Source organism: Zymoseptoria tritici, chromosome 10 (genome assembly GCF_000219625.1).
Source record: "Zymoseptoria tritici IPO323 chromosome 10, whole genome shotgun sequence".
In the NCBI taxonomy this organism is placed as follows: Eukaryota; Fungi; Ascomycota; class Dothideomycetes; order Mycosphaerellales; family Mycosphaerellaceae; genus Zymoseptoria; species Zymoseptoria tritici.
In genome coordinates this window covers 634,734-655,385 of record NC_018209.1, presented here as the reverse complement: position 1 = coordinate 655,385, position 20,652 = coordinate 634,734, and the positions used below count along the sequence as shown (strand labels likewise).

The following is a 20,652-nucleotide window of genomic DNA, read 5'->3' as shown; positions in this document are numbered from 1 at the left end:
GATTCAGCAAATGGCTTGTTCGTGGTTCCCGTGGTCTAGAGGAGTGCTCCTTCTTGCGTCCAGCGCTCTGTAGGGCGTCGGGCTTTCTGCGGTAAAACTGCCGATCTTCAAGCTTGTGACTACACTTCACTCTTCGGTTCTTTGCTTCATCGCATATCACATCGCATATCAACAAACATCAACCATTATACCTAAATCTGCCTATCTCTTTCACTTCTCTGGAGATTGTCTAAGCAAACATGCCAACCGGAGAATGTTCAATCTCTCACGCAACCCGAGATGGTACGTTTGCATGGCCGTCTGGTCAACAGCAATGTCGCTAACCTTCGCCGTGCAAAGACGTCCCTGAGATTCTTTCCATGATCAAGGAGCTCGCCAACTACGAGAATGAGCCGGACAAGGTCCTTGCGACGGAAACCTCTCTCCAACATACATTGGTCTTCGCCACCACATCATCCTCGACTTCCAGCTCACCACAATTCGAAAACACTTCCGGTTACGCCAAAACTTTGATCCTTCGCGCCCCTTCATCGTCCGACGCATCTGCACACGCCGTCGCAGGCATGGCCATCTACTTTCCCACCTACAGCACCTGGCGTAGCGCACCGGGCATTCACCTGGAAGACCTGTTCGTCCGACCGGCGTACCGCAAGAAGGGGTATGGAAAGTTGTTAATCCAATCACTGGCACAAGAAGTCAAGAAGATTGAAGGAGGCAGGTTGGAATGGAACTGCTTGAAGTGGAACGAGCCCAGTCTGCAGTTCTATCGTAGCCTCGGCGCGGAGGAGCTAGTTGAGTGGGTGCAGCTCAGAGTTGACGGCGTGAATCTTGAGAAACTTGCTGGTCTATCATCCTAGCATACTCATCTCTCCGGCTATCCAAAGTGGACCTCAGCCGGACTCCTCTCGTGCCTTGATGTGGCTCTTGTGCTCGGGACCGAGACTGCTCGAAAGGAACTCGCGTGGTGGACCCATTGTCGACAGATTGTGCACGTTCCGCCAGCCTGCTATGGATGGAGGAAGGCTGGGATAGGGAGGATACTGTCTCTCAACACATCAATTCAACAGCTCTTTAACACTTTCCGCCACCACGGCACACTCTTCCCTCCCACCCCTTCCGTATAGAGCACTTTCTTCACAACATCCAAATCCTCTCTCCTCCCGGATACCAGATCAATCTCCTCTGCCCGCCGGAAATGCGTCCGATTGATCAACTTGAACACCACCCATATCACTGGAAACAACGGCAAGAGAATATATGCGCTGACGAAGTTGCCGGCGTTGAAAGGCGCGAGAGTCCCCCAGCCTTGCACCAACGCAAGGAATACGTTGGCTGCTAGGCCGAAGTAGGCATTCCATGGATAGAGCATGGACTTGAAAGGTAGCTCTTCGACGGTGCGGCCTTGGACCTTCCATGCTGTGCGGAAGCGGATGTGAATGAATGAGATGCTGCCCCAGACAAGGAACGTGGAGACACCGCTGATATTGACGATGTAGCCATATGCTCTCGCAGCGCCGGTGCTGACATTCATCATCGCCAGGGCGCCGAAGGCGTTGGTGAGCAAGATAGCGTAGACGGGCACACCGCGCTTGGTGGTCTTGCCGAGGAAACCGGGCGCTTGGCCGCCTTGTGCCATGTACAGGATTGTACGGGAGCCGATGTAGATGGAGCTGTTGACAGCGCTGAGGCAGGTGATGAAGATGAAGGCGTTGATCTAGATCGGATCAGTCAAGGCGAAAACCCGAGCAGGAACGTGAGTTGCGACATACCAAGTGGACGCCGCCTTGCCAGCCCGCGATTTGAATCGCGGCTGTCATTGGACTTTGAAGGGAGCGGCTGGAGCCATCGACGAGTTGAATGGCGTTGGCTGGGCACGTCAGGCCAAAGAAGAAGGCAGACCCCATGTACTGGCAATTCGTTAGCACCGATAACGAACGAAACATTGCCTCCATCTGATACTAACAACGAAGATGATCCGCCAAAAGACCTGACGAATTGCCTGCGGAACAGCCACGCTCGGATTCCTGGTCTCAGTCGCTGCGACGGCTACACTCTCCACTCCAGCATAGAAGGTCGAGCAATAGCTGAAGACAGCCGCCACGCCACGGAAGCCATTGCCATTGAAAGGACCTGGATCCCGCCAGTATCGAAAGCCCAAAGGCTCGTCTTGACCAACGAGTCCTCCGGAGGCATAGATGATGCTGAACACGAAGTATGCCGCCAGACCCAGAAGTTTCATCAGGGCAAGCCAGAACTCCGCCTCTCCAAACACTTCCACACCAAGCAGCTGGAAGACTAAGAATACCGACCAGAAGATTAAGAAGTAGCCCCAGATCGGCACTTTATCGCTCCAGAAGACAAAAATGCTCGAAATGACGTTGTACTCGTTCGCCAGCACAGCAACCCAGATAATCCAGTAGTTCCACCCGACGGCCACCGAGAAAGACCGATCCACCATCCTGTCCGCCAGACTCACAAAACTGCCACCGCCCGGATACAGCGTCGTCAGCTCTCCCAAACTCTGCATGATGGAGAACGCGATGATTCCGATGACGCCAAAGCCAATCAATAATGAAGCCGGACCACCATTTTGAAGAGCACGGCCAGAACCCACGAGGAGACCTGGACCGATGATGCCGGCCAGGGCGAGCATGCTTAGATGTCGGTTTTTGAGGCCGTATTTTACACCACTGTTAGGATCGTAGGAGCCATTTTCGTGTAGAGGAGGTTCCGAGAGAGAATCCGGTTCGACGGTCTTTGGTTCAGATGGAGATTTGGTGTTTAACATCGTATCGATCTGAAGCCCGCAAGACTTGCCTGGTCTGGTTGAATTGGGCAGAGGAGGGCTGAGTTGGAGGTGAAGTTCAACGACAACTGTGGATCGACAGCGCGTGTGAAAGACCCACCGGCAAACGTGGTCGTCACGCTGACGAGGTGTTGGAAACAACGAGGCCTGACGATGGGGAGAGTGAAAAGAGAACTTGCCTCATCTTACCATCCGGGTTCTGTGTATACAAAGGGACCCATAACAGGCGGTCTCTGTCGCTGCGTCGTATGTTCATTGGAGAAGATCGAGATGTCGCCATCGCCGAGGATCGCATGCATCAAAGCTTGACCGCAGAAGCGGTCTTGGCAGCAGTCCCTCCGTGATCCCGCTGAAACAGCATCGCATGTGTCTGACTCCATGGGCTTGGACTGTGCAGTCTGCGCCACGGAACGGCAATGTAAATCGAGGAGAATGTGTTTTCTCGAGAGGAACGAAAGCAACGACAAAATTCTCGTCCCTCGAGCTCACACCATAGCGAGCGAGCCACTGGAGTCCGAGTTGCGTGGTGCGATTTGAGCGGAGCCATGAAGGTAGCGAAGGCTCGTCGACATGGCGTCCGCGAACCTCGTCCTGGCAAGCATCTTCCGTGCAGTAGTGTGAGAAGATAGCCGTCTAGAGGAGATCGAAGTCTATGGCATGCCGCCATCGCATTGGCTCCCGCAGCCCGCCGACCTGTCGAAGGATCGGCCACGACTTCTCGCGTTGGGAAATGGACCTGTACATGGCCCTTCGTAGTGCTGCTTGTTGTAAAAAACGTAAATTCCGTCGCGTCGGAACTTGGCTGATCAAAGGTCTTGACGAGTCTGAGATATAAGGTAGAAATGGACCTTAAATCAGGCACACCGGCGAAGGGCACTCAAAAAGGCTTACTAAGCGCTTGACATAAGGTAAGGTAAGGTCCGTAAGGTACCTCCTAGTGTTCCTCGTCCCTTCACCACAAGTCGTGCATGCATCCGATCTTCGCCAAGGGAAGCAGAAAACGCCGGCGTGTTGCCTACTCAACTCCGGCATCAGTCTGGGCAATGATTCGGAATGGAAGGGTCCACTCAGAGGTACGTCCGAGAGACAGCAAGTGATCAGCCAAGCCGCCCTCATGACGAACGAGAGGAGAAACGGGTATGACTCTGAGCATGAGCAGGTTTCACCCACATCTGAGCATGAGCAGGTTTCACCCACAAAATGAGAATGAGAGAGAGACCATGAGAAGAATGACACATGTACCTCGTTCACCGCTCAGACCGAAAGTCCCGCAGAGCTCCCAAAAATCCCGCTTGCGATCATCATAGAATACAAAAGCTCGCGGTATGCCCCAAGTTTCCAGTAATGAGATGACACCTCGAAACGCCTCGCCAAAATGAACAAACGCAAATCAAGTCCGCACTCATCATGAGCCAGACCGAGACCGAACCGCTGAGATCCGGGATGCTTTCTGTGCACCTTCACTCTTTTCCCGATATGCTTCCAGCGACCGTGCAAGGCAGCTGTGCTGTTCGTGTCTACTCCACACCCATGCACCAGATCTCAGATATCAATAGAGCATTTCCCGCTCTCATGCCATCTCCTCACCTTCGTCAAATCACAGCCCACTCCAACACCTCTAGCGCCATCAACACCAACAGCAGCGTGCTGGGAAAGATGACCACAACATAACTCGCTACCAGCAGACTCGACATGGCTCCCATAAAGACTCCATTGATCTGACAAATCTGCGCAAGCTGCAACGCACTCGGCGCACCCGTCAACAAGAAACAGACGATGATGAAGATCGGATCGTCCAAGATGCTGACTGGGATGAACTTGGCCGTCAACGCCAACACTGGCGCCATGATGATGACAGGCAACACCATGCGGCTGAGCAGACTCGCATAGAGCAGTTTACGCTCTTCCTTCTTCTCCTCCTTCGTGGTGGCGAGTTGGTCTTGAGGAAGCGTGGAGCGGGCAAGATTGGCACCGAGCACGACGAGGATGAGAGGTACCGCGACGTTGCCGGATTGTTGGATGGCGCGTGTGACAGAGTTGGAGACCAGGGTTCCCTTGCTGAAGAAGAGATGTTGGAGGTCGGGGACAGAGGCGACGATGAGCGCGGCAAGCATGGCCCAGAGAGGAGGGTTCATTTGGCGCCAGACGCCGGCCCAGAATTTCGAGTTGTAGTAGTGGAAGGTTTTGAGGACTTTTTGGATAGGTGTGGGAAGGCGGCGGAAGAGGTTGGAGAAGAATGTTGACAGGGTGGAGGAGACTCGTCGACCTGTGCGGGTTGCGCAGTTCTTGACACGGTAGAGAGGTGCCTTCCATCCGGTGGGCTCCTTGATTTGAGGCGCCTTGTTGGTGGAATTGTTGCGGGAGAAGTTGGGAAACTGGGTGAAGTCATCGTCGCTGTCATCGTGGTGGGTCAAATTTCTCGGCTCAGTGCTAATGTCGTTGCCGTTTCCAGGCGTAGCGCCTATGCCGCTCTGGCCGGATCGAGAGAGCGGTGGGCTCGGGGTGTCTGTTCCTGAGTTGAAGCCAGAGTCGTGTCCATTTCTAATGAGCTTGGTCGTGGGACTGTCTGGATCGTCCGTGTACGGTCCTTCCTCAATGCTGCGATCCTCCTCCTCCACATCTCTCCGCTGGTCGTCTTCATATTCCGAAGCTGGTCGGAGCAACACACTGTATCCCCATGTCCATCGCAGAAGCTGTCCTAGCTGTTGAAAAATGAGGAGATACAAAATTCCTCTCGCAGCAACCTCATCATCGTTGTCGCCCGGTATCTGGTCCCAATGTAATCCTGCAATTGTCTTGCTCAAACTCAACACCAACGATATCGGTAATGAATTCGAGTTTCCAAACACGCCCATAGCCAACACGAAGTTCTTCTGCATCTGCTTATGTTTCTTTCCAAATCCAAACGCCCACGCCATCAGTTGCGCACATGCGAATGAGACAAGAGTCTGTGCGGCGAAGATGAACGGTATCACCACGAGATCGGCGAGCTTGTCGGCGTTGAGTTGACTGGCGAGTTTGGTGAAGATGAGGCATGGGGTGAAGACCATGGTGTTGAGCTCGGCGACGAATTTCTGGCTGTTGGCGTCAAACATGCCCGTGATGGCGACGAGGAATCCGGGCAAAGCGACAAAAACGACCTCGAGGACGGCCTCGCTGACCAGCCCGGCGAGGTTGAGGAAGTCCGGATGTGAGTCGTGGTTCGCGACGGCTGACATGGTCGCGTTGGTGACGGCGTCCCAGATCGGGAACTGCGCATCGAGTGATAACGGGTCGACGAGGGAGGTTTGTCGCCGTTGTTTGAAGGCGATGAGTGAGGCGCTGGCGAGATTCCTCACGCGCACTGATTGCGGGAAGTCGAAGAACGGCATAGTGGAGGTGAAGGGAAGAGGAAGCAGGCACTTGCTGGAAGGTGGCAGAATTGTCAGAATCCTAGCGCCGTGCAATGCCTGTCGTCAGTTCCAATTATTCTCAACCTTGAACTGGGAAGTGGCGTCCAAGAAATCTAGCCCTGCTCAGCGATAACAGATCGTGGCTGTGCTGGATGACCGTGCTGGAGTGGTAAGGCAAGGTATTCTTCGACTTGTCCAACTGCGACGTGACAACGACAAACAACTTGAAATACCGCAGTATTCAACGACAAGTCAAGAAGGAGGTCCCAGGTCGCACGAGTTAAAGTACCCGGAACAAGAAACAGGCTTGTAGGGTTTGGTGATAAAGGAATCGGGGAAGGATGACAGCGCCAATAGGTCATCTACTTGGCAAAGTAGCAGCCAAGAAAGCATGATCAAACGTGCGACCACCAGCACCGCGATTCGTCCTCAGCCGGTTCTTGCATCCCGTCCTCTCTCTCAGCCAGCTCAGCGTGTTCCAACCTCCGCTCGCCTGCAAATTTGCCAGGGCAGCTTGACCTGCCTGTCAACCTGTAGAATTTATGCCTGACGTCGATCGCCTCGTTCTTCGGCCCCCAAAGGCAACATTTGACGAGGACGGGGTCTTCCATTATCCGGAGAAAAGGTCGCCATCTCATTCTCGCTACTGCACACTCGCTAGGTACCATGGTTCTCCTGCTCCTCATACTGCACAGTCCAGGCCAACCAGCGAAGTTTGTGCGATGAAGGTTGCGCGGAGCTGGCCGTTCGTATCCGCACCGTGACATCTACAAAGACCTGTGAATGTTGAAACTCGCTGTCATCGCCTGGGTGGCTTGAAGAGTATGCGGCTTGAGTGGGAGCAAATAGGTAGGCTTCGATCGACACCGATAACTATTGGTCAATCCGAACAACAAAGGCGATGGCTATGCTTCCTCTACACAGAGCGATGCCAGAAGAATGGGTAGAAGAGAGTGGTGAGCGTGCCAAAGAAAAAAAATTATTGCCACCTGACATTCTACCTCAGGACCTGGATAGCTCTCCATCGTCAGATGCGTGCTTGACGAACACATCACATCCCCACTCTCCACTCTCCACCGTCGAAAAAGACGATCCAAGATCAACCAGGCCAACAAAAAGCTCACTGCTGCTAAACACAAGCGAACCGTCCCTGGTTTCCGGGCCCGCATGTTCCCTGCGACCAAAGCCATTCACCATGCCACTCTTTCTCGAACGAAAACTCCTTGAAAGGACAAATGTATCCAGTGACTTCGGTTCCGGCATTTCGGACGAGAGTCTGAGTCAAAACTTGTCAGGACACGCTTGCTGCAGTAGGAAAATTTGAAAGCTGCGGGTACATACGCAGTACTTGTGTTTGCCGTGCTTGCAATCCCCGAACGGATCATACACGCCCTCATTGGTGTCCGTGCAGCACCAGGACACGGAATGGGCTTGCTGGAGGAGAGTCGCGAGCACGGCGACAATGGCCACGGGGATCTTCATAATGGTTTCGAGGCAAGATCGGCTGTCGATGAAGCAGAGGATGTGAGGATGGATGCAGATGATTGAGTTGTTACTCGGTCGTGACGATGATGGGAGATTGCAGATGATTGAGGTGTTGCTCGGTTGGAAGCAGGATGTGAGAATGCGGATGATTGACTTGATGCTCGGTTGAGAGCAGATCTTGGTCATTTATGTATCGCTGAGGCCCATGAGCAGTGTCAGACAAGTCGAGCACTGACACATCTCGACCAGCAGGCGAACTCGTCGGAGTGATTACGGCTCATGCCCGGCCTAGAGTCAATGGGATGAAGACGAGAAACTGGACCAATCCGTCCTGGGTATGCTCGTATGCCTGCGCTTCCAATGCGTGCCTATGCTGTACGAATATTGTTGAGGTAGTCACAGTCCAGGCAACGTAGTTATGGCTCATGTTCGGCCTACCTGAATAGCTCGGTTACCAGGGAGTAGGTCAATCCATCCTCTGGACATGCTCTTATGCCTGCGAGCAAGTTAGTCACCGTTCGAAGAGGATTCACGGATCAAACCCGGCCTGAGGTCAATAGCCTGATCACAGCGAATTTTTGGCAAGCATACACACCGAAATTGTCACGGCCTTGGTCCAGACCTTCCAATTAGGCCATCAACCTTGGGCAAGGTTTGAATGGCGAGACCACTTGAATGCGTTTGCATGCGTTCGCATACCGTCTAGGGTATTAGCGCATCAAAGTGCCATTCGCATTTGCAGGGCAGGGACTACTTCATGCCCAAAATGCCTCATCCGCTTGCGACCAGGCGGTGTAGGTATAGGGGTTCGTACGAGTGATGGAAGTTGACCGTTCGGGGTCCAAGTGTGAATGTATTCAAGTCTGCACCTTAGACATCGACCGAGGGCAACAGGTCTCTGCGCCTTCGTTAGCCGTGGTTCAGTCGTAGGGAGGCTGTGACAGGCCGATTGCTGGGTAGAGGTCTAAGGCCTTAGGCCGTGGGGGAAATGAACGTGCGTCTGCAAATGCAAGGGCTTGTAGAACCTGTCTCATGCACGGGAATGGCGCTGGAAAACTTCCATCCATGTCTGCAGCGCGACCGTATGAGCAGCGTGCTTTGATTCGATGATGATGGTGACATTGGAGTAGAAGAACTCGCTTCTTGCTTTCCTCGCCTGGCACAGGGATGTGCAAAGACGAATCCCTGGGGTGCACTTCGACCGCAACCTGAAATTTCTGCTTGCATGAGGTGGTCTCCAAGCCATGCCGTGCTCAGTTTCCAGCTGTATCGTTGACTTGTTGTACTTCGCGTGAATCCAGGTTCCAATCCATGTATCCAATACTGGCTTGGAGCAGATTGATGGTCCATGTTTTGGATCTTCTGACGAGGACGCGTTCACAGATGACGAGCAACGTCCTCCACGTAGGTGGGCAATCTCGAGGAGACCTGCAGAGCACTCGTCAATACACGACCGGTGCACTGCGCGAAGGTGTTCTCAGCGCAGAGATGGTTTTGCTTCTCATCCGCGGCGCGGACTGCTCCGGAAAGACCATTGAATCATTCTTACGCCAGACTCGTCAGTCGGCAGGAAGGAGCAGGAACCGCAACTCATCCCATTCATCATCACGCGGCTTCCACGTCGCTCACCTTTCTGTGCCATGGACCTCACCTGTCAGACATCTCCTATTACGACGACCTATTGAATACATTTCGTCACCATCAAACTCATCGCAAAATCAAGAAAGTCTTTTCCCGCATGCAGTTCCAAATCGATCACTAGCCACAGAGCAGAGCGGAGACCCCTCCATCCGCGCCACACTCTCGTCCGAGATCGATCGACAGCCGTCTCGTCTCGCATTAAGGTACACACGAAGACCTTGCAACGCGCCCACCCCGCCGAAGCAGGAATCGCTGTCTGCACGTTTTCCTCCACACGACAGGGTATTCACATTGTTTACTCCCCGTCGCGGCGTTGCTGCATCCACTCCTTGACCTGCTCGCCTCGCCAGGACAACACCATCACCGATTTCCGCGAAGTGCCGTTCAAAAGGGCCACGACGCCCGCCTGCCGCCGCCATGTCCGACTCCAACGACGAAATAACCAGTCCACTGGAATCTCCGTCGCCGCCGACTTCGCCTGAAGAGCTTGCTTCTCCGCTTCTTGCTAATCCTTCGCTCTCAAGACTGTCCTCACCTCCACGTACCGCCTCCGACAACACCATCCCCTCCTCCATGGCCAACATGACCGCCTCTTCCACCCCGCGGGGTACTCTCGATGCCGCTCGCAGGCCCGCCGCAGGTCCAATGGCTGCAAGAGGAGCCACCATGAATCAGGACATCGCAGCAAAGATGAGGGCCTTTACATTGTCAAGATCAGGACCAGCGATGCCAGGTCCCAATCGTGGCGCCGTCACTCCTAATGTGCAGTCTCCCGGTCCGGCAGTGGCAGGCTTTCCTTCGAATTTCAGGCTGCCGCCTCAGCTGAATCGCCCAAACGCACAAAGCACCGCTTCGTCACCTGCTGTACCCGCAGCTAATGGTCCCGCGAAACCATTGTCGCTTGCCGAGAAGCGTGGGTTGAAATTGCCTGGTGGTCTACCTGGTGCCTCGCCCGCCGCTCCAGCCGCAGCACCTGCTGGAAGACGGAGGCCTAACATGAATCTGTCCGACATGGGTGGTGGACCATCTGCCGATAACAAAGACGCCGCACCGCCGGTCCAACAAAACCAGAGTCAGATGGAGAAGTATGCCGATATGATTGACACCAAGACTGGAGCGTTGAAATTCAAGGGAAGGGCGACCGTGCATGGAGAAGGCATCGACTTTGAGTCAGGAAAGAGCTTCAGTATAAGTCTGGACGAGGTGGACACATTGGATGAGCTGGGAAAGGGAAACTACGGCACGGTATACAAGGTTCGACATGCACGACCGAAGTTTCGGAAAACAGGTCAAGGTCTGGCCGGAAACAAAGCACGCGGATTAACGGCGAAAGACCACGAAGATGCCAGTCCAGCATCACCGACAAGATCAGACGCCATCGAGACACCTACAAGTGCGACCACGGCTCAAGCGTTTGGTCGAGGAGGCACCACTGGAATCATCATGGCCATGAAGGAAATGCGTCTGGAGCTGGACGATGCCAAGTTCCAGTCTATCATCATGGAACTGGACATTCTCCACAGATGTATCTCCCCTTACATCGTCGATTTCTACGGCGCTTTCTTCCAAGAAGGAGCCGTGTACATATGCATGGAATTCATGGACGGAGGGAGTGTAGACAAGTTATACGGAGACGGCGTTCCGGAAGGCGTGCTGCAAAAGATCACATACTGTACCACCCTCGGATTGAAGTCGTTGAAGGAAGAGCACAACATCATCCATCGGGATGTCAAGCCGACCAACATCCTGATCAACACGAAAGGACAAGTCAAGATTTGCGACTTTGGCGTTTCCGGAAACTTGGTGGCCAGCATAGCTAAGACGAACATCGGCTGTCAGTCATACATGGCACCAGAGCGGATATCAAGCGGCGGTCAAGTCACAGGCGGTTCGGGCGTGGGAAGCTACAGCGTACAATCCGACATCTGGTCGCTAGGCCTGACAATCATCGAGTGCGCACTGGGCCGGTACCCATATCCACCCGAGACCTACGACAACATCTTCTCCCAACTCTCGGTGAGTTCATTCGCATAGCCTTCACATAACTCAACTGACATTCTCCTCAGGCCATCGTCGACGGTGACCCACCCGACCTCCCCTCCGACACCTTCTCCGAAGCCGCCCGCGACTTCGTCGCTGGCTGCCTCAACAAAATTCCCAAACTCCGGCCCACGTACCCAATGCTCCTCCAACACGCCTGGCTGGCGACTCTCGCGCAACCGGCGACGATTGTGGAGGAAGACGAAGAAGCCGCCGAGGCCGCCATGGCGAATGGAGAGCCTCTGGAGCAGACGACTTCGGAGCCGTCACAGGGTGGAGTTGATCAGGGTGGATTTGTGGACCGCGAGGTGGGAGAGTGGGTTATTGCGGCGATTGAGAGGAGAAGAAATGGCACGATGGGGAAGAGTGCGAAGCCGGCGTTGCATGCGGCGCCGTTGGATGCGGTTGATGCGGTGGGGAGTCCGGCTGCAGGTGGGCCGACGAGGAATGAAGAAGCGGTGGCGGTGTGAGGTGGAGTCGAAGCTGGGAGAAGGAAAATTGATGCGCGAGCAGGAGAATCCCGGCGTTGGTCTCTCATTGGGAGTGGCGGATTTGGGGACCCTCACTCGTAGCCGACACGCTCAGCGTTTTAGGCGAAAAGTTCGAACTGCCCTCGTGGTCAGCACTTGACGCGGCCGGAGATGCACGGAACGGCCACACATTGAGGAGAAGAGGCAGGTTTTCACAGTACGAGGCAACTCGAATACACGGCATTCAAGCAAGGCATACGGCATATCATGGCATGGAATTGGAGTTTGAGGGGTTGAGATGGGAGAGCTTTGAGGGTGAGAAAGAGGCATCATGATGTGTTCCATCACCTGAGACATGAGAGATAAGGTAGATGTGTAGATGATTGGCATGAATTCATATGGGTTGATGCGTGATGCTGTGATGTAGATTCCTCTCTAATACCCATGCTCCTTCCGTGATGTATACCTTGATTCGCTCGCCCGTCTCTTGACGTTGTGCCTTCATCCCCTCAGTGACCCGATGGCGGAGTTGATTATGCTTCTTGATCTGTGTTTGCAGCGTGCAGCTGTTCTGGGGAGCGTCAGTGCGCAGCCACCAGGTTGGGGCCACCGTGATGCCTTGACTGACCATCCTTCCCTTCTTTCAGATCACCCGCCGCTTGTCCTTGTCCTTAATAAGGAATGTCAGGCCTTGGATCCGGATGAAGTCTCCTGGGCGATGCTTCATTGACAGTTTGCCGAGGTCGCTCTCCGTGTTCGCAACATGAATCTGAAATTTCGACCAGTACTCGAAAGCACCAGGGCATTGAGATGTTATGTATCCGATCCAGGCGTTGGCGTGCTGATACAAATGCCTGTCTACATCCTCCTGACAATGTTCGGTCGGATTGGTCGTATGAGTGCGCCTCGTATCGAACATGAGAGAGCTGAGTAGCTCGTTGACGATGGCGTGAAGCAGTCTCGGCTCCGTGACGACCAAGCTCTGGCCTTGACCGCCAAACATCTTGGCCCGCATGTACTTCGGACTCCACATGACACCTGAGAACTCTTGATATATCTGGTAGCAAGTGCCAAGAAGAGATGGCCGTACCTTTTTGCCTTGTTCATCCGTCAAATGCGGCGTTACGGCCTTCCCGTAAGCATCCGCGGCTACATCTTCGTATATGTAGTTGAGTATCTCTGCCGGCAATTTGAGCAAGCCGCAGTTCTGGTTGGAGGTGCCGATCGCCCGGTTCTTGCGTTGCCTATTCTGGAGTTCCTTGATGAGCTCGTCCAGCTCAGGGTCGTTCATTTGCAGCATCAAATCGTCTCTCGCGGCTGACACCTTTCGCTGGCTGAAAGGAGGCAATTTGCTTGGTCCCATGATACTCGGCGGAGGCATGACGCTTGTTGAGGGCATGGCTTTTGATGGAGACACAGCATTTGCTGGAGGCATGTCCCATGGCGAAGGCATGCTTCGTGGTGAAGGGATGACTTTTGGCGAAAGCATGGTTGTTGGCGGAGGCTTGGCTGCTGGTGGAGACATGGCTGTTGGCTGAGGCATGGGGTCTGGTGAAGACGTCGTACCTGGCGAAGCCATGTGCTGTGATGAAGACATGACTCTTGGTGGTGGCATTTTTCGTGGTGAAGACATGGCCCTTGGTGGTGGCACGACTTTTGGCGGCGGCATAGATGTTGGTGAAGCTCGACCGGTCGGTGAAACTCGTTCGCGTGGTGAAGCTCGATCGCCCAATGGACTGGAGGTGAGGTCGATCGGTGATGAGCTGGACATCTTGGGCTTGGTATGCCGAAGAGAATCTTGATGGAGATGAAGTGCGATGCCGATGGTCTTCTTTGTGACTGTGAGTGAAGTGAAGTGTCAAGGAGATGGTGAGTTGAGTTGATGGAAGAGGGATTCGACAATGAAGAGATCAAAAGCAGAGTCGTGTGCGGTTGAGCTAAGGTTAAGGTGGGTTCGTGGTAAAGAAGGAAGGAACTCCAGGCAGGAGAAGCGACTTCATGTCCTCAATGGCACCGACTTTCAGCTCCATGTTGGTACTCACTTATGTTTCCGATGACACTGTTCGACTTATCCATGGAGAGTGAATGCCATCTGGACAACAACGCACCTTCGACCTGGCTTCCTGCAGTCCGGTCTTTTCCTAAAGCCTCGCCTCATGGCCGTGTAAGAACGGCCTCACTCGCAATCCTTCCGCGACGCAATGTCATGCCTCCATGACGCTGCTTCGGCCGAGCTGTTGAACGCTGAAGCACAAAAGTCATCTTCCACGCATCCTCCATCACCACCGTAGCCCGATCTTCATCATAGCTTGGCGATAAGCCTCTCATCTCCGTCTGCGTCTTGGAGTTCTGATCTCGGGCGATGCAGATGATGTGTCTTTCTCCTTGCATTGCATAACTGCATAAGTGTCAGGCACAGTCAGGGTGCAGTGAGCGATGTCCCACGACGATGACCATCATCAGCGCACTCCCAACGTCTTCGGGATCCACGATGTGATCGAAGCATTCTAGAAGTCATCATGTCCACGCCGACCTTGAGATCCTTGACCTCCTCCTGGTCAGTCGGATCTTTCTTCGGCGCTACTTCCCCATACGCTCAGCATCACCGCGAAATCCTCCGCGTTCCGGCTCCAATGAGGCTCCAATGACACCAAGCGCTTCCGTTGGAGCCGATGTCGAGTGCCTCGCAAAAGCACGCTGATGAGTGTCAATCCTACTCTAACCCACAAGGAGATCCTTCCCGGAGGACTGGAGTGACATCTCTCGGCCTTTGGAGGATGCTGGCGCGAGGTTATAGTTGCCCACCTGTCCCCACTTCCCTACACCTCGCCTTGTCTTTCATCCTTCAAAACAACGCACATTATTGTCTCGCCCTGGGATCACCCACACCACGCTCACTCCTTGACCCTAGCACTGGCTCACATCGATGAAAACCTCATATCTAGCCACGTCGTACCCGCCGCTCCAACTCCGCCCGCCATCCCCGCGCACGAAGCTCCGGCAATTGACGTAGTGCTCCCACTGACGATCGTCTACCACGTACCTTATTTCCACCCTTATCCCACGTGCCGACGTGAGTCGGTACCCAGTACAATCCGATCGATCCGTTCGACACCCACCATGGCCATTCGAGAAAAGGCGAAAGCCTTGTTCAAGTCCAAATCCAAAGGGGACGGCGGCTCGCAAATCTCCAAATCCTCGACCAAAGAGTCGGACACCGAGCGCTGGCCGAGCAATGTCTACAAACCAGGCGAGACGATGCCTCGTCCAAAGTACCGCGCACCACCAAAGAAGGAACACAAAGAAAGTCTAGAGGCATTCAGCTTTGCCGAGGCATGGAGAAGGAAGAGTTTCCAGAGCCAGTACAGTCCCATGGGCACGAGAGCACCCAGCAGGAGGAACAGTTCAAGACAACCGAGCCGGCGCAGTAGCTGGTACAGCATGGGCAAGAAGAGCTATGGCGGCAAAAGTGATGTCGTTCGAAACGGCAGTGTCACAAGTGGAGAAGCAGAGAAAGGCGGCACACGACAACGAGAGCACGTGAGCCATGCCGCCAAAGCGACCACACTCAAAACAGAAATGGAGCAAGAGGGCGACGACGACGTGGGCAATGGTGCGGATTATAACTGCCGGCCGGGAAATAAGCAGAGTGCTAATGATAGTGCAGTGGGTCTGTCAAGAGTACAGTCGAAAGATATGGCATACAAGTCACGACCAACCTCTATGGACGTGAGAGCCGAGCAGGAACGCGATGGTGCCCAGTATCACGGCATGGACACCACGCTTTCTACTGCTCACGACCACCATCCCTTCACGGAGCAGGAATTGGCGCTGGCGCTCTCACGCTCTCACCTTTCCGTACCCGTGCACTCATAGCATGGCGCGGCGACTGAGCGGACATGTACAAATGATTTCACAGCGGACGATATGCGTCCAAGGGGCGTTCTGGGACTATTGATGGATTTGGATTTGCCTTTTGGTGTTCATATGGTGGGCGGGTTAAGGTTCTACGCATACGGGCAGTACACGGTGGAGACATGGATCGAAGCATGGAGAAGCAGCTGCTCCGGACAGCAGCCTTTGTTGGACATATTTCAGGTATCGAGCTGCAACGAGTTATTGCACAGGTCGCACTCTGGACATGGACGTGCACATGCGTTGACGTGGAAGACGTCAACTCGCAAGGCGGCTGAGGACCGACGGCAACTGTCGGATCTACTGTTTTAGGTTACGACGACACATGGATTCCCGAGTTCAACATCCCTGGTCTTCTAATCCTAGGTCAAAGCACCCCCTGGTACTTCGCAGGATTGAGCAGCGATGGCCCCGGATAATTGTGGGAACAGATCGAAGTATTTCGAGAGCTTCTCTGCGACTGGCTCCCGGGAGGACTTCGTACAGTAACGTCACCAGAGAGCAAAGCTGGTATGAGCATGGCAATGTGTTTTACGACCCCAACGCCATGTGCACCGGCATATCGCGTATCAGACTTCAGCGTGGTCAGAGTCATGGCTCTTGGGGTCCAGGCTTCTTGAAGTCCCAGGTTCCTTGCAACATTACGGCATACCTTATCTTGGAATACTCCTCATTTCAGGCAGGTTTCGAATGACGACCGACTTAGCGACCACACCTCACACGCCAACACCCCATCTGGGACTGGCGACGCTCTTTCTCTTGCAGAACTCGCCGCCTCTCGCGTGGTTCTCACACTTTCGTTTACACCTTTCTCGCGACGGTCGGTCTTTCCGTGTCGCATATCATACGCCCATTGCTCGCATTTTTCGCATTCAGGCTGTCCTGCCTACGCTCTCTACCTTTGCTTTCCTCCGATACGATGTTATGGCGCTGGCTCTTCATCGCAGGAGGTGCAACAGTCTCCGCTGTATCCGACCCTAGCCTTCATCACCACCTCGAACGTCAATCGAGCAATGCGTGTGCGCAACTTGAGGCAGCGGCTATGAAAGCCGGCAAGAGTCAGGAAGTGCCGGCTGGTATGTGTCCGCAAACAGGGCAATATGCTTTTGCTGACTCCTGACTGCAGCCTTGGCCTACGAATGCTTGATGAGCGTGCCAATGCACAAGGAAATGGATCTCTTCTTCATCAAAACTCTGATGCCATACCTGGACTTTCATGCGGACATGCAGTGGTTGAAGTCTCCTCCCGAGGAATACGCGCAGAAGGTCAAGGGACCGGTGGATGTTGTCGGCTGCATCAACTCGGTCAAAGAAGCCGTGGAAAGAGACGCATACACTTCCGAATACTTGTTCAGCCTGGACCTCGAAACGTGTTTTATGAATGCGCAAGACGAGCATTTCGGATACCTTTTCGACATGGCGGGAGGCCTGCTCCAGTTTGGTCGGACCAAGTCTTTGGTCTCTGCTTCTCCAGACGGAAAATCGCCTGTGGCACCGTACATTTACTCCGACATTGATGCGGTCATAAACCACAACCAGACGTTCAAACCAAGCCCTATTGTCAAGATCAACGACAAGGACGCAGCACAGTTCCTTGAGGACTACTCCCATGGAGCTCCATTCCAAGACCCTGACGCGGCCTGGAATATCTTGTTTGCGAATCCGAAAGTTGACGGAGACTTCACGTTTGGTCTTCCGAAAGCTGCCTGGTATCCCGGTCCGACCACGACGTATGAATTTGCTAATGGCTCAAAATATGTTGATCAAACGAAGGCGTACATCACCCAGACCTTCAAGCCTAACGCTACCGTGCACACAGGGGAGGACTTCTGGCAGCAACATATTACATGGCAATACGGAAACTCGGAGACCTGCTATGGTGCGATTTCTGTCTATGACTACGGGAACTGCTTGAGACCGACCGCGAACACGACCAAACCCCCAAGTACACCAGTCACAAGTGGCGGCGGTCCTGTGAAGCCTCCGGATGGTTATCCCATGCCCGTCGTCTCTCTCAACAACTCGAACACTTGGGGTTTCTTCCCGGAAGGAGAGGCGACTCGGGACGTTGCCGTCCTCGTAATTACCGAGATGCACGATGTCAACAACAACCACTTCGATCATGATTCGCTTACGAGATTTCTCAACGAGTTCTACCAGAAAGCTTCCGCAGCCAAACGGAACAAGCTGGTCATTGATCTAAGCTCGAATGTCGGCGGCTACGACTTCGCCTCTCTGTTGACATATCTGTACGGCGGCGAGGAACCCATCTACGGAGGAAACACCCAAGCGACCGAAGCGCGCAGTCTGATCGCAGAAGAGTACGGCTATTCAATCGACAATTCACCTCCTGGAAGCCTGCACTTCATCAACCCACTCCTCGAATACAACTACCATCACAACCTCCAACTCAACGGACAAAACTTCACCTCGGCCAAGCAGAAATTCAGCCCGGTCTCACGGGGTCCCAACGGCGCATCCTTCACACCATACTGGAGAACATCTTACAAGCCCCTCGAACTCTCCAAATCGCCCTTCACACCAGAAAACACCATCATCCTTACCGACGGTATCGTCGGCTCCGCCGCCGCCGCTCTGGCCGAAGTCCTCATCCTGCAAGCCAACGTCCGCACCGTCGCCATTGGCGGCCGGCCCTCCAACAACCCCATGCAAGCCGTCGGCGGAACCCGCAGCTATGGCCTGATGGCCTTCTCCAACGTCTTCACCGAGACGGGAGCCATTTTCATCGAGGGAAAGCTCCACACTCCGGAGTGGTACAATAAGACCGTGCTCGCGCAGCTCAACAGCTTGCCGCTGATAAGGAGCAAGGCTAATGGACTTTGTCTACAGCTGTCGCAGGATCCGAGGGATCCGCAGGGGATTCCGATGCAGTATCGGTATCAACCGGCGGATGTGAGGATTCCGTTTACGTGGGAGAATGTGTTGCATTTTGAGGCGAGGTGGAGGGATGCGGTTGTTAAGGCGTTTGGTGCTGGGGAGGGTTTAGAGGTTCAGAGGCCGGTGGCATGAAGGACGAGTTATGAAGCATTACGGACGACCTGGAGGCGTTGTGCCGTCTTACCTGTTACGAGCACTCGCTTTCACGCCATTCTCTACATAATACAGAACGCCTCACGATCAAAATTCTCCAACACTCTACGGCTCACCCGGCCAAACTTCATCCGCAATACTCCTCACCAACCTCAATTTCTTCTCCATATCCTCCGCCGTCAACGAGTTCCCCTCCGCATGCGACGCAAACCCACACTGCGGCGAAACACTCAGCCGCTTCAACGCCTCCTCCCTGGTCTGTCCGGACCCTTCAGCCACATAGTCCGCCGCCTTGTACACCCTCTCCACCATATCCTTCTGGCTCTCCAGCTCCGCAAACTTGGACGTCACGACTCCCAGCACGACATTCTTGTCTTTCGGGAGGTGCTTCAATGGTTCGAAGCCTCCGGCTCGAGGAGTATCGTATTCGAGGTAGTAGGTCGAGACGTTCAGGTCGTTGAAGAGTTTGGTCGCGATGCGGTCGTAGGCGCCTTCGGAGAAGTGTTTGGAGCCCATGTAGTTTCCGCGGCAGAGGTGGATGCCCATGTGGAAGTCGGCGGGGCGGATCACGCAGTTGTTGTAGAAGGATATGTAGGCGTCGAGTTGTTGGTCGGCGGTTTGGAAGTTTTCTTGGTCGGAGGACCAGCCGGAGAGCATGGATTCGGAGCAGAAGTACTGTGTGGTGAGGTTAGTGGGACTGAAGATTGGTTTGGAGGTTGTGAACTTACGGCGAGGTTGGGGTCGTCGATTTGTGCCTGTTGCCAGTCAGTAGGATGATAGAGAGAGTCGTTTGTGGTACTTTACATTTCTCAAGCCAGCGTCATACAGAATCTTCAGCTCGACTTGATACGCTTTGGCAAGATCCGCAAAGTACTCCTCGTCATTGTCGTACACGCCCTCAAGATACGCCTTCTTCGGACCATAGCGGAAATGGTACCTTTCAAGAACATCAGCGTACACCCTCAACAGCCTGATCCCGAATCCACTCACCAAGACGGACTCGTAATAGTCAACTTAATCGAACTCCACTGATCCTCCGGCAGAATCGACTTCATAAACTCCAACTCGGGCAAGAAAGTCGACGTTCCCGTATGCGAAATCTTGCCCACGGCGACGGTCACCGAGTTTGGAATCGTTTTCGCGTGCATGAAGCTCTTGACGTCGGGAGCGTAGGCGCGGAAGATGGATTGATCGTAGCCTCCATCGCGAAGATTGATCTCTTCCATGCCGTTCAGGGTTTCCATGAATGTCCCTACGAGAAAAATCAGCGGATTGCTCAACGCGAACATCGATCATGACTGGGTGTATGCTATACCCCAAAATTGATGCCTCGAGTATTCGCCATTGGTCAAGGACTGAATCCCGCAGTCCAGCTGCGTCTTCACGACATCGCGAATGGCTTTCTGCTCGACGGGAGGCAGACTATCCGCAGGCGCGGAACCCTCGGCGATGGCATATCGCTGCTTGACGAGCTTTTCCGGTCGAAGCAGTGATCCGATGTGTTCAGCCCTGAAGGGAGGATTGCGAGGGGAGCTGGTGGCGGACATGGTAGCTGATGATGACGACGTCTCTGGTGTGGTTGGTAGTACAATATGTCGTGACCTTGATGGATGGACTGATAGAAGCAGACACCAGAGCTTAGAGTGTGAAGGGATGGAGTGAATGCGGTTCTCACAGCTCCAGGATCTTCTTCACCCACTGTGCACAACGGCCCCACAAGTGACGACCTGTTCTCGTGTCATGGTTGTCATGTTTGCTGGACCCCGCCACGCAGGTGGGGTCTGGAAGCGTAGGGCCCATCGGCACGGCAGTTGTTCATCACATCCACCTTGACCACTTCCCGCATCGCACA

The 20,652-nt window shown here is 54.0% G+C and overlaps 8 protein-coding genes across 8 annotated transcripts; 3 read left to right on the top strand and 5 right to left on the bottom strand.

Annotated features, from left to right (window-relative positions):
• Positions 1–190: 190 nt before the first annotated feature.
• MYCGRDRAFT_76256 (uncharacterized protein) lies at positions 191–857 on the top strand (the record flags this gene model as incomplete). Its single annotated transcript, XM_003849100.1, has 2 exons — positions 191–282; positions 340–857. The coding sequence occupies 2 exons, from the start codon at positions 240–242 to the stop codon at positions 855–857; spliced, it is 561 nt and encodes a 186-aa protein (XP_003849148.1).
• Positions 858–1,060: 203 nt separating this feature from the next.
• MYCGRDRAFT_48576 (uncharacterized protein) lies at positions 1,061–2,788 on the bottom strand (the record flags this gene model as incomplete). The annotated part of the gene is made up of 3 exons (XM_003848800.1): positions 1,061–1,714; positions 1,770–1,907; positions 1,964–2,788. 3 exons carry the CDS (start codon positions 2,786–2,788, stop codon positions 1,061–1,063), a joined length of 1,617 nt encoding a protein of 538 aa, XP_003848848.1.
• A 1,243-nt stretch (positions 2,789–4,031) lies between these two features.
• MYCGRDRAFT_101408 (transporter auxin efflux carrier-like protein) lies at positions 4,032–6,473 on the bottom strand (the record flags this gene model as incomplete). The annotated part of the gene is made up of 2 exons (XM_003848799.1): positions 4,032–5,318; positions 5,370–6,473. The coding sequence occupies 2 exons, from the start codon at positions 6,175–6,177 to the stop codon at positions 4,399–4,401; spliced, it is 1,728 nt and encodes a 575-aa protein (XP_003848847.1).
• A 744-nt stretch (positions 6,474–7,217) lies between these two features.
• On the bottom strand, positions 7,218–7,824 carry MYCGRDRAFT_105920 (uncharacterized protein; the record flags this gene model as incomplete). Its single annotated transcript, XM_003848798.1, has 2 exons — positions 7,218–7,474; positions 7,540–7,824. Coding segments are annotated over 2 exons (312 nt in total), but the record flags the coding sequence as incomplete, so codon positions are not given.
• Positions 7,825–9,906: 2,082 nt separating this feature from the next.
• Positions 9,907–11,834, top strand: MgPbs2 (uncharacterized protein; the record flags this gene model as incomplete). The annotated part of the gene is made up of 2 exons (XM_003849101.1): positions 9,907–11,340; positions 11,391–11,834. The coding sequence occupies 2 exons, from the start codon at positions 9,907–9,909 to the stop codon at positions 11,832–11,834; spliced, it is 1,878 nt and encodes a 625-aa protein (XP_003849149.1).
• Positions 11,835–12,477: 643 nt separating this feature from the next.
• MYCGRDRAFT_96183 (uncharacterized protein) lies at positions 12,478–13,910 on the bottom strand (the record flags this gene model as incomplete). The annotated part of the gene is made up of 2 exons (XM_003848797.1): positions 12,478–13,382; positions 13,877–13,910. 2 exons carry the CDS (start codon positions 13,908–13,910, stop codon positions 12,478–12,480), a joined length of 939 nt encoding a protein of 312 aa, XP_003848845.1.
• An 818-nt stretch (positions 13,911–14,728) lies between these two features.
• On the top strand, positions 14,729–18,779 carry MYCGRDRAFT_111014 (uncharacterized protein; the record flags this gene model as incomplete). The annotated part of the gene is made up of 4 exons (XM_003849102.1): positions 14,729–15,447; positions 16,515–16,569; positions 16,626–16,825; positions 16,876–18,779. The coding sequence occupies 4 exons, from the start codon at positions 14,955–14,957 to the stop codon at positions 18,777–18,779; spliced, it is 2,652 nt and encodes an 883-aa protein (XP_003849150.1).
• An 89-nt stretch (positions 18,780–18,868) lies between these two features.
• On the bottom strand, positions 18,869–20,413 carry MYCGRDRAFT_105917 (uncharacterized protein; the record flags this gene model as incomplete). Its single annotated transcript, XM_003848796.1, has 5 exons — positions 18,869–19,475; positions 19,529–19,555; positions 19,605–19,737; positions 19,791–20,052; positions 20,116–20,413. The coding sequence occupies 5 exons, from the start codon at positions 20,345–20,347 to the stop codon at positions 18,906–18,908; spliced, it is 1,224 nt and encodes a 407-aa protein (XP_003848844.1).
• Between the last annotated feature and the right edge of the window lie 239 nt (positions 20,414–20,652).